Here is a 13,049-nt window from a genome sequence, read left to right on the forward strand (position 1 = left end):
TGCATTTATCACATACTGCATTCTTTTAATGCATAAAACAAAAAATTTATTACATTCAGCTGCTGCTCAACTAAAGACTTTTGGGCTATCCAGTTGTTCACAGTGAGGGTGGCTATATTAGCACGGAGACAGAGGCCAGCGGGGTAAGGTGGATCTTCACCACCTCCGCATTTGAATGAAGATTAGATGCCTTTCTGAAAGAGATGTAGTAGCCAAATGCGAGTTAATGGGGCCTGATATAGTAATTACTGGAGGAAATTCAATCTGTTATCGGAATCCATTCTGCTAGCTACGCTTGAACTGCAGAGCCAATATTGCTGGTTGTGATATGCATTCCTTTCACTCTCAGGGATTATGGAAAGTGCATTTGGAGAAGTGTAATAGACCCCTTCTATATCAAATGGATTGTGCAAAGAACTTCACAGACAATTTCTTCAAAAGCATTTAAGTGCTTTTCTGAGCGCCAGTACTGGGGAAGCTTTAGGCGTTTATTGAGAAGTGTTGTCCTCTGAATTGTAAAACAATTGATTTGGTTGAACAGAATTATGAAAATTTCTAACTGTAAAGAATAAGCCGCCTCCCTTCTGTATTTCTTCTCCCATGTTCTGGAGCAAGAGATAAAATGCATATGGCTTGTGCATTTGTGCCTTCATTAAGCGTACATGAAACAGGCCTTCTTTGCTTACCTCTCTTGCTCCAGAGAAAGCATGACCAGTAATGCTCTGAGCAGGAGATGAAAGCACATGACTTGGCTGCACTTCAACAGGGCTGCACTTGAACATGTGCTTTCCACTCCTTCTTTACAGTGACCTCTAGTGCAAGAAGGAAAAGCACGGGGAGGAGGATTGCTTGCCATGCTTGGTGGAGACTCCCTGGGAGACCGAGTGCAGTCAAGGAAGCCTTCCTCCCTGCTTCAGAAGAGGAGAGGAAGGTGTGGTGCTGACTGGTTTGGCCCTTTGTGGACAAGGATTTTTGGAAGGGAAGGGTCCAGTCAGCAGCAAAAGGCACCTTCAATGATCCACAGCATCTTTGGGGGAGGTAATTTTTGGCAGGCAAATGGTGCATAGATAAATGATAAATGATTCCTTATTTCTGCATTGTAGTCTCAGTCAGAATCTGGTCCATTCACAGCTGCTATTTTAAGGTAAAAATAACCCCCCATTGACATGTTTCACATCATGTCTAGTTTGACCTGACAGGACTCTTCCAGGTATGTAAAGGAGCATAAGTATGGGAAAACCATTGGTCTTAAGGCTCTGTAGATGGATGTTTTCATGTGCTGCAGTTTCGTGAGGTCAAAAAGTCAATACCTTGTTTCAAAGTAGCATCACTGAACCATTTCTTCAAGGGTGTGATTGATTTGTTTTTTGGTTGGCTAAAAATCGCATGGAAGCATCCTATGTTTCACTTCCAAATATTTGGCTTCCTGTGGGGTTTCTTTGGCTGCTACCCTGATTGCTTGGCTGCCTCAGGCCTTCTCTTGTTCCTGCCAAACCTTATTGATGCTCTTGTGTCTTACTATGGACAGCCTCCCTTTTCTATCACTTTTGCTTTGCTCTTTTAGAATTGGTAACAGAATGGACGTCTTCCATTCCTGTCATGAGCATAGGGGTGAAATAATTCTGTTTTTGGGTACAATAAGAAATACATAACAGGAATTAATTAGAAACCAATTATGGGTTTCCCTCCAAAATCATGTAAGTTAGGAAGAAAAAATATGGGGAAAAGTGGTTTTGTTTGAACTTCTCTCCCAAATGGCTAATGGAAAAGGGGAGGAGTTGGGCAGTCCTAGAGTGTATAAAAGAGCAACCAACTGTCTGTTCAAGAGTCCTGAGGTTGGAGGTGCTTGGAGATGGAGGAAAAAGGTGCTGGAGTTGTCTGGGAGAGGCACTGATTGCTAATCACTAAAATGAATCGTCTAAGCTAACGCACTAAAATGAGTTGCTAAGCTGTGAGCACCCCTTGTAAATAAATCAGGCAATAGGTTTGAGAAATAGAAAGTGAGACATCCCTAAAGGTTAAAAGGTTTCATGGAAGCCTCTTCCAGCTAAGGGAGTGCTTGTTCCTATTCCTCTGGGCTGCACTGTGGCTGCACTGGCATTGGAAAGTTGGATAGGACTGGTCACTCCGTTCATTGCATATCCAAGATCGTATATTGTGCCCTACAGGTAGACCACAGCTGCGATACAAGGACATCTGCAAAAGGGATCTGAAGGCCTTAGGAGTGGACCTCAACAGGTGGGAAACCCTGGCCTCTGAGCGGCCCGCTTGGAGGCAGGCTGTGCAGCATGGCCTTTCCCAGTTTGAAGAGACACTTTGCCGACAGTCTGAGGCAAAGAGGCAAAGAAGGAAGGCCCATAGCCAGGGAGACAGACCAGGGACAGACTGCACTTGCTCCCAGTGTGGAAGGGATTGTCACTCCTGAATCGGCCTTTTCAGCCACACTAGACGATGTTCTTAACCCCTGCTAATTGGGTAAGAGGCACTTTTTCAAGTGGGTGCTCCTTTTTTTAGCAGGGGGAGAGTAACTGGCCCACCTCACCCCAGCACTGTCTGTTTTAGTGGCTGTCTGCTGGTATTCTTTTTGCATCTTTTTAGATTGTGAGCCCTTTTGGGACAGGGAGCCATTTAGTTATTTGATTTTTCTCTGTAAACCGCTTTGTGAACATTTAGTTGAAAAGCGGTATATAAATACTGTTGTTGTTGTTGTTGTTGTTGTTCCAGAACCACCATTCAGAGCGCAATACCATAGTCTTTTGAGACTGAAGGTTGTCAACAATAGATATTGTACATCAAAAATTATGCAGAGGGTAGAGTCTTTGGCAAGCTACGGTCTAATGGCAGTGGAGAAGTAACCAGGTGTGTCCGCAATGGATATCTCAGAGTCTCTGAACAGGCAGTCCTGAGAGTGCTTCAGTTCCATAACTGGATGCTTTCTCAGTTGAATGGTTTGTTTAATATACTTGATGTAACACTTACTGACATGATATTGTATGGTGAGGTACAGCAGTCAAAATGATTGATGGTACTGAAGTGGGTGTGAGGGATGGAGTGTGTAGAAATGAACAGTCAGTTGAAATGAGCAGAAACATATGTGGGCAATATGTTGGTACTGGGTATGATTTTTGGTTTTCTCATAGTTTTATGATGTGCAAGTAATGTCTAAGTTGTCTAAAATGTAAAGAAATTTCATAGCAACAGGAAGAGCATTGTTAAACCTGCTTGAATTTCATGCCTAACCGAAACTAGTTTCCTTGGTGCCCAGCTGCCCCTGACTTAGAGCCAAATTCTATCCAATTTTCCAGTGCTGGTGCAGCCATGCCAACAGGGCATGTGCTGCATCCTGTTGGAAGAGGGCTTTCACGGAGGCATCTTCCAGCTAAGGGAATGCTTGCTCCCATTCCTCTGGGCTGCACTGTGGCTGCACTGGCATTGGAAAGTTGGATAGGATTGGTCACTCTGTTCATTGCATATCCAAGATTGTACATCAAAAATTGTTTTTAAAACAAGAGTGTGGCCATCATGGCTATTTTGGTGTGCATACACGAAGGTAAGGGTGCTAGTTAAAGTTATTTCTTCTCCCCTGTAAACCTTACAGAGAAAGATTTAAGAAGCAACAAATTATAAGGAATATGCAATAAAATAATTCAGATATGCAGTTCAGACCATACAGAGTATCCCTTTGAACCATCTGCCTTGCCTATTTCCATTTCCATTTCCTTCAGGGCAGGTGGTCTAGTCTAGAGGGTAGAGCCTCCATTTGCCTGAAGGTAACATCCGCAGGTCGCCAGTTCGAGGCCACCGGCACCGTGCGACCTTGGAGCAGCTGACAAACTGAGCCGAGCTATTCCATCTGCTCTGAGCGTGGGAGGATGGAGGCCAGAATGTGAAACCAGATTAGAAGGAAACATCTGAATGTTGTGGTTCTTGAAAGATAGAACCTTCTTTCAATTCTAAAAATCCCTACGGGGATTTAAATAGCCTGCCTATGTAAACCGCCTTGAATAAAGTCCGAGGAGAAATCTGAGGACCAAGAAAGGCAGTATAGAAATACCTTTATTATTATTATTATTATTATTATTATTATTATTATTCAGGCAACCTCTGTCATCTTGTGTTACACTAGCAAGATTCCCTGGGGGTTCTCTCGGTGGTACCTTATGACAGGTGCTTCTGCCTAAAGAGTGTTTTCTTGAAATCATCTTTGATTATTGTGGCCTTCCTTTTTTATTTTCCTCCTGCATTTCCCTCCTGTCCTGCTTTGCTTTGCCCCCAAATTACTTCTTCATATTTCTTTGTACCATTTTACCATTTTTCACTCTTTTACTCCTGATTGGGGCTGGACATTAGCTGAAGTTGTTTGTATGCATTTCAAAAACGGTACTCAGTGTTAGCTTGGATGCAAGTTGCTTAGCCTCTTCGTATGCTGGTGTCTTTTGTTAGAGTGCGAACTCCAAGGGCGTGCCAGGTTGCTTGCTGATATTTATGATCTTAAAAGAGATAGCTTTCAGGCATTTTGCATAATGTATCCTAATAGACAGAGTTGGAGAAAGTTTTGGTTGGCTTCAGTCTTTGTATGAGCTGACCTGCAGTGATGTTCAGTGACCTGAACATCCCGAACAGGGTGGGTTTAAACTGGGTCCTCCTCAGTGCGATGGAATTGTCAAGGAGGTGCTCGAGTCACATAGCCCAAGTCGCGTTCTCATGTCAGCAACTCAGCAATTCAACTAGAGTCAACATGAGTCATCCCAAAACTCATGTTTGGGCAACTTGAGTTGAGTCATCCTGACTCGAGTTCCCATCCCTGGAAATTGTGATTTACGGTATCTAAAAGGTTTGTCAAGGAATCTGGGGCTTAAATTATGGACCTCATAATTGAGACTGGGACACAGACTCAGTAAACCCCCGTGACAATATTAAGCCTCTGGTTTGGCCAGGTTTAGTGTAGGAGCCTATTAGTCTGCTCTTGCCTGGGGAACAGAGAGCAGCACATACCATACTTGGTTTCAGATTAGTGTTTGCACTTTTCCACTCCCTCCAGATTCAATAGTCCTGACTGATAATCCAGGTGAGATAGTTTGAAAAGATCAATGAGAAAAAGGTAAGAGACTATGTTACAAGGTGCAAGAACAACATAAATTGCATTGCAAAATAAACAAACCAACAAACAACACACACACATTTTTAGGTGAGTAATTGTAGGTAAGAACTGGACAAATATTTTACATCACTAGGAGCCAGTCCTGAGCTCTTGACAATATTTAAATTTCAGGGCACCAGCATCAAATGCTTAGATATCTGGGAGACAAGGTAGCTGGTATTCTTCTAGGTTCTGTCCAAAGTGTTTCATTCTGACTTATTCTTTGACGTTTGCTACCTCCCTTGTATTTATTATAGTTATCATATATTTATTTATGTACCACCATCAACGTACATGACATTGCTCTACATCTCTCCCTTCAGATCACACTGATGATTCAACGAAGGCTTTGAACTGCATGGTGTTGCGCATTATCACATACTTGTTAAAAATTAGCAGGTGGAAGCATTTCTTAGTTTAACTTACTGCAGTATTCCACAGTGTTTGGTTATTGTATGTTTAAAAGCATCCTCAAATAGATTAGCATGAGATTGGCTTAAGTTCTGCAGCATATTTTAATATTAGCTAAGCTTAATAATCATTGAACTATACAGCTAGAAAGAGACCTCACAGGATGGGTAACGGAACTTAAGACCTGTATGAAGAATAAGAGTGGACCTACATGTAAACTTAGCAACTGCAACTATGGATAATGAAGGGATGGAGAGGACACCTGTAGAGGAAAACTGGATGTAATAGCAATGGTCCTTAACCCTTTCTGTGCCTGCTGATGCTCCTTTGCAAATGCCCTTCCCTTCAAGGCCATTTCCCCCTCATTCTGGAGGAAGTCCTCTTCCTCTTTCTTTCTCCCTTCCTCTTTCAGAGTCTGACTGGGTCTCCCCCTCCCCCCAAAAAAAGAAAAAAAAAGAAATGAAAATGCTGGGGGGGGGGGAATACATGTCTGTGGTTTCTCTGTCCTACCTTTGTCTTATGAAGTAAGTAAACACGGGTTTGGAAGCTGCATGTTTTCCTCTAGCGAGTTGCAAATTCTGCCTTGAGGATTTTTTTCCAGGCTGTTGTGTTACTTCTCTTTTGCTTTATACGTATATTTATTCAAATGATGCCTAACCTGCCTCCCCCCCCCCCCCAATGAACAGAACACTGTTGCATTGGTTTATGCATTAAGATCCCTGGGTTCACATGAAGCAGACCATAATGATTTATGTTATTAGAGGATTGCCTTAAGAAGCAGCCACCCTGTTGGGGTGATGTGGGAGAGTCCTCCTGGGGCATAGTCCGTGCACTAAGAATTCTGAGAAGACAAGAGGTAACCAAATATTTTGACATACGTAAATGTTGTGAGGGATAAGACAAAATTTTTCCTTTGAGAGACCAGAGAAATATAGCCCCATACCGTATGTCAGATCATCGGAGCTGTGGTCTCCCTCGCATGGGCTTATATGCTGAGGTTGCTGTGCTGTGATTGGCTGCCGAATGTAGTCTGTATCCTATGTTCCAGTGTACATAATTGGGTGGGTGAGTAGCAGGAGGTAAAACTTTCCCCTTCTCCTTTGTTCCCTACAGGTTAGTCTCACCTGCATCAGCTCTGTCATTAGCGTAGCCTTTTTCTGGCATTGGGGTTGTGTCTGAAGAGGGCTTAGGATATGGTGTGCATTGACTTGTCCCTCCCATGTCCTTCCCCCCCATCTCATCCCCATTTTGGCCCCTAAGTGGGCAACATGGTGCTGGTGCCTGAGTGCCTCTCAAGCTACATTGGTGCAGTGTTTTTCCAGTTTTGTTCAAGAATCTGTGGCACATCTGTCAATGGGTAGACTTATGCACTGGCGGGTTTATTGTTCCACCAGCATCTGTGGAGATACTGAGGATAGGATTGAACTGTTAGTGTGTTTTCTATGGAGATGATTAGGTGTTTTACACAACAACACCTTATGGTGGGAGTGTTGTGTATTTTCTCTTTTGTTCACATGTACAGTATTATATAAAATAAGTTATAATTTGTGAATAAACTCGAGGAAAATGATACATAGTTTAATATAGCCCATCCTCAAGGTAGGAACTGATTTAAAATTTATCGTGATACGTAACTGTGAAAAAATGCTCAGAACATAATTGGTATATCTGATATGTAAATAACCAGTCTATTTTTGTTCTAGGGAGCATGACTTCTGCAACGTCACCTATCATTTTAAAATGGGACCCCAAAAGTTTGGAAATAAGAACTCTTACTGTGGAGAGGCTATTGGAGCCACTAGTTACACAGGTAAAATATTTGACAAACCCTCAGATGTTCTGATTGTGTTGTAATGTTTTGTCATATCTTATTCAATTATCAGTGTTTGTAGTGTAGTTGCAGCTTTGTCGTCTCCGCCTTACATTCATGAGCTAAGGTTGGGTTACTTACACTGCATGTTTTCCAAGCTTTACTTGAACTGTTTGGAGCGAATGTTAGCCAAGTCGGCAATCAGATAAGAGAATACTGCAAATTACTGTGTTGATATTTTGGATCACCACTTTCTGAAGTCTTTCTTTGTTGGATTTTGGAGTAGAGCTGTGCCCCTGCATTTGTGGGGGTTGAGTTCTGGAACCCTCCACAGACACCTGAATCCGTGAATATGAGGGGATGCTTACCCCCACCCTCTGGAAATGAGGGGAGCTTTACAACTCTTGCCTCCGGAGGGTACTCTGAGCCCAGCAGAGATAGCAGATGTCTGCCTGCTGCCTCTGCCAGGCTCAGACCAAGCCCTAGAGGTGAAAAAATGCCACTTTAATGTGTTGTGTTAGCAGTTATCCAATTGCATGAAAATTTTTTTGGGGGGGAAATTCCAAAATTTGTCCTTCACTTTCCTTAAAATTTTTCCATTGGCAAGTTTATAATAAAAAGAGACAACATAAGGGTTCTTAGGGGATCACTAAACATAACTATTGTTTAAAATGAACTAGATACAAAGGGATTTCTGCTATGTAAAAAACAAGACCCTATCATTTTTTGTGTTATAGAAAGTTGTCCCACACCTAGGAGAGTGGTAGCGTCGGGTTGAGTGTCTTCTTTAACTCTGGCTTCAGAGTGCTTTTAGGGAGGGGGATTAAGTTGCAACTGGGCCCTCCTCCACTGTGTGGACCTTGTTGGTATCTTGGAGTGTGGTTGGAATCTTCTTGCCTTCCTGTAGCCACCCATTAAATGACTGTAGTCCCAGCATCTGGCTGTTGTCTCAGCCCCTCATCACAAGCTGGCGGCAGGGCTTTTAAACCCTGCCATTGATTGTACAGGTCCTCCCCTCGCATCCCATCCCTGGAACATCTGGATGGACCATCCTCTTTTTTATGGCCACAGGGATGACCATTGGAGCCACTGTGAGTCATGAAGTTTGTATCCAGCTGTCTCCTGTTGACTTGCATGGTGGCAGGTTTGTCTGTTGCATTGCCTGGCTGGGGTCGATGTGCCTCCCCTCACCAGATGGGTCCACCCCCAGACGGGGAGAAGAGCTTAAGGCTTGCCTGGAATACAAACAGATTAAAGAAGGTCAAATTTGCTCCTTTACAGAATAAACTATTTTTCTGTGACTTTTGATTGCTCTTGCATAGTTTCCTCAAATGACAGCTGCAAGCAAAGGTGTCTGTAGATAATCACAAATTTGATTATTGTGCAGAGCTAAAAAAAATAATAGTGTTAGGAGCACTGGCGTTGCTAGAGTGGTTCGGGGGTGCAGGCTGCACCAGGTGACGCGCTGGGGGGTGACGTGCCCTGGGGGTGACGTGCCCTGGGGGGGAGGACGTGCTAACATCGCGGGGTTAGGGGCTACCATATCATGCCATACACTGCTGGATGCGGAATGGCCAGCGAAGTGCAGTGCAAGAAACAGAATGGAAATCGCTCCTTTCGTTCAAAAGTTATGGCCAAAAAACCAGAACGAAAAAATGCATGGAGCCCTATGGAAAGTGAAAGTGAGCCGTATCGCGCATTTACTCGTGAGTAGGTGCACTTGCCATAGTCCGTTGGAAAGGGCAGGCTGAGAGAAATCCAATGACACCGGAATCGTCCCAATACAATGAATGCAGCCCCCCAAAAACACCCGAGGAGCTCCCCCCTCCCAGCTGCGAGTCTGAGCCCAAAACAAAGACACGTGGCCGCGTTTACTCATGAGTAGGTGGAATTGCCTTAGTCGAGGCAGGCTGAGAGGCTCCAAGGACGTCAGAATGGTCCTCATCCAATGAGTGCAGCCCCCAAAAACACGGGAGAAGGAGGTTCCTCCCTCCCAGCTGCCTCCCTAACAGTCTATGGAGCCCTATGGAAAGCAAAGCAGTCTCACAGTCGCATTTACTCGCGAGTAGGCAGACGTGCCTTGGCTGGTGGTCAGGCCAGGCTAAGGGGAATGTGAGGACACCTGAAGGGTCCTGATCCGATGGAGCTGCTCCAGAAGGCAGCCTCCCCCCCCCCCAACTAAAAAGAACAAAAAAGAGGATTGAATGGTAAGGGGAAAGTATTCTATTTTGCACGTGTGAAGCCAGGTGGGTCTTTATTCTGATGTGCCTGAACTAGAAGAACTTTAAACTGGGCACTGGGAGGGCTGAAGAGCTCACTGATTCTATTTGGGGGATTGTTATTGCAGGCAGGCTACAGAGTAAGCCCCGTTGACCACTGTGGAACTTACTTCAGAGTAGACATGCATAGGCTTGAGCTCAGAGGCTGCAATCCTACCCACACTTTCCAGAGAGTAAGCCTCATTGGCCACAATAGGACTTACTTCAGAGTAGATTCACTTGGTGGAACAGGACTGGCTCCCCCTTATTTAATTATTTTATTTTAATTTAATTATTTATAATTATTTATTTTAATTTGCTTGATGATGTCACTTCTGGCCATGACATCACTTCCAATGGGTCCTGGACAGATTGTCATTCTAAAAAGTGGGTCTCGATGCTTAAAGTTTGAGAACTGCTGCAATAAGGTACTAATAAGTTGACGGGGATGTGTGTGTGTGTGTGTGTGTGTGTGTGTGTGAGACTCTACAAGTTCTCAAAATCACTAAAATCAGAGTTTGGAGGAATAATCCCATCATGTTATATATCAATCAATGTGTAATTTCATGCAGAATGCAATGAAACAATCCACATTGAAATATCTGTGTTCTAACAAAAGGTACAGCCAAAAATCCAGTGGGGGCAAGGTGATGGAACATCACCACGCCCACCTGAGACGTTGCCCCGCCCACTACATGGGGTGACATGCAGGCCTCCCACACCGGGTGACGTGAATCCTAGTGACGCCTCTGGTTAGGAGGGAAAAAAATGATAAGCCATTATATATACTTATATCTTATCTCCTTTCTGACAAAGATTGGACAAATAGCAAACACTTGCTAAAATGTGCACAGTTCACCATGCACAAAAAGAGAGGACTGCAGTAGGGATTGCTGTGTGAAGGGAGAAGGAAGTTGAATGGCACATTGGTATGTGTTACAGCAGACAGAACGAATTTCGCAGAATGGATTTGTTCTTCATTACAAGTTCCAGAGACAACCTGTTTTGTAATATGCGAGGGGCAGGAACCCTGTAGATCTGCTGGCCCAGCTGCTGACAACTGTCGTTTCACCTGCTGAAAGCACCGTTTTCTCAGCCTACTTGCTGGGAGCGTAACTGGATTGTTGAGTGTGCAGGAAGTGCCACTCGCACAGATCTGTCAGCTGCTCAGTCTGAACAGTTTGGACTGCAGTCCTGGACTGGCTTTAGATATATTCTTAAAATAAAGGCATTGTTATTTTGAACTTCAAAGGTTTCATTTTGTCCAATAGTGACAAATACTTCCTCACTGACTCTGCTGTTCCACACCTCTAAATTAGATTTATAGTCATTTTACAATGCCATTAGAAAAGCATAACAAAATAGAGTTGGTGGATGTTCCTTAAGAAGATGGAAATCTTCTTAATTTGAAACATTTATTTAAAAAGCCAAGCAAGAATGCTTGACTTTTGGCGAGGCGGGAAATAAAAAATTCAGGTCTAAATATTGAAACATTGATTTAGTATTGATGGCTCATTTTGCTCAGGCCAGGTCAAGGTGCAGGGAGGTTTTAAAAAGTGAGAATAGATCTGAGTGAAATCCAAGAGGAGGACTGTCTAACCCAGAATGCCCTGAGGCCTACCTCAGTCATCCCGGTCATCTGAGATGCGGCTGAGCTGAAAAGGAGCAGGGTGTTTCCATCTGCCAATGATCTGCCAATGATCTCAAGAATCTGCAAGGTTTCAGGAAGGTTTAAAGATCTTTTTCTTTAGTTGGCTCAACAATTTAGGGTAAACAACTTGTAGTGATGTTGCTGCAACCAATTGCCTTCATTGGCTTCATTTTATACTGTTGTGGGCTGCTTTGGAGACAGAAGGTTTTGGATCCAAATCAGTGGGTAGATTTGATTAAATGCATTCGTATGGTCCCCACCTCCCCCAGATAAACCTGGAGTCATAAGACAACTTATCTTATGACTGTGGATGAGATTGCAATTGTAAAATTGATTGCTTAGAGTAGATCTTCTACATTGCTACCTGTGTATTCATATAGGGAGGAACAATAGACTTGATCAGCCTTGCAGAATAAAAGGTACTAGCCCATAAAACACATTCAGTTGCCCACCCTGACCTATATAATTTGTAACCCTAAAGAAAGAAGCACGTTCTGTAAAATATCTATGGGCGCAATCCTAACCAACTTTCCAGCACTGAGGTAAGGGCAATGCAGCTCCAAGATAAGGAAACAAACATTCCTTTACTTTGAGGAGGCCTCTGTGACTGCCACTCAACTGCAGGATGCAGCAAATACCTCATTGGCACTGCTATGCCAGTGCTGGGAAGTCAGTTAGGATTGGGGCCTAAGTTTGTTTTTCTTGATCAGTTCAGGGGTGAGTAGGAGCTATTTACAAAGCTGGATTTGAAAACTGCCAAGCAACTGAAATAAATTCTGTCTAATAACAATGACTGTTAAAAAAAAACAAAAACAATGTTGCTCCTTCAGAGTCTTGAATCAATATCTTTTTTTGTAGAAGTAACTTGCCAATATTGTGTTTAACTGTGAAACCTGAACATAGCAAATTTCACATCAGATGGACCATCTCTCTCCCTCTGCATATGAGAGATAGCTTGGGGGGATGGATGTGGAAATTGCATCTGTGGCCATTGTGATGATGACGTCTGATCCAGAAAAGCCAAATTAGTTGCTGTCCAAGGTTGTCAGTGTTTCTGTTCTTGCAAGCAGGGTGGCTGATAGCATTTCAATCTCTCATTACCAGACTCTTGCACCAGGAGTCATCTGCTAGCTTGGATGTGCAGCTCACCTACTGCTCTGTTGACAAGATAATTACTATTCACAATGAGAAATAATGGCTATAGCGTTAAATAGGTCTGATATGGTATAAGGCAGATTCACAAATCACACATTTGAAATACTTTCCAAACTCTGCTCACTGAATGCTTTTGCTCCTCTTTATTCATTGTTCTATAAATATGTGCAGCACCTGAAGGGCATGGAAAGTGTGCCCCAGTGTAGTTCCCAAGCTCTTGGAAACAGCTGGAAGCAGAAAGTGGGAAGTGTGTAGCTTCTTGTCATCTCAGTGAAGACTACAATTGTTATTAAGCGTATTGAAAGCCCTTTGAGAGGAACGCAGAGCAGTCTTTCAAAAATGAATTGCAGGTAATGTTGTTCTGATGAAGTTCAGGCACCTATGTCTGAATACAACCATTGCAACCATTAGCCCTAAATATCGTAGGCCAGTGGTTCTTTAGCACTGGGATCCACTTTTTAGAAGGAGAATCTGTCAGGACCCACTGGAAGTGATGCAATGATCAGAAGTGATATCATCAAGCAGGAAAATTGGGATCTTAGTTGAGAGTCAGTGTAGTCCAGTGCATTGAGCTGGATGTGAGAGTCCTAGGTTTCCAGCCTTGCCTTTGCCATACTCATTGTG

The 13,049-nt window shown here is 43.4% G+C and overlaps 1 protein-coding gene across 1 annotated transcript in view; it reads left to right on the forward strand.

Moving 5' to 3' along the window:
* Window positions 1-7,259: 7,259 nt before the first annotated feature.
* CTNNA2 (catenin alpha 2) overlaps window positions 7,260-13,049 on the forward strand; it is a 459,234-nt gene continuing 453,444 nt past the window's right edge. The window contains exon 1 of the mRNA XM_066632254.1: window positions 7,260-7,361. Within this exon, the coding sequence (XP_066488351.1) occupies window positions 7,260-7,361 (102 nt within the window). The remainder of the gene's footprint in view (window positions 7,362-13,049) is intronic.

This window comes from Tiliqua scincoides, chromosome 6, assembly GCF_035046505.1.
Source record: "Tiliqua scincoides isolate rTilSci1 chromosome 6, rTilSci1.hap2, whole genome shotgun sequence".
In the NCBI taxonomy this organism is placed as follows: domain Eukaryota; kingdom Metazoa; phylum Chordata; class Lepidosauria; order Squamata; family Scincidae; genus Tiliqua; species Tiliqua scincoides.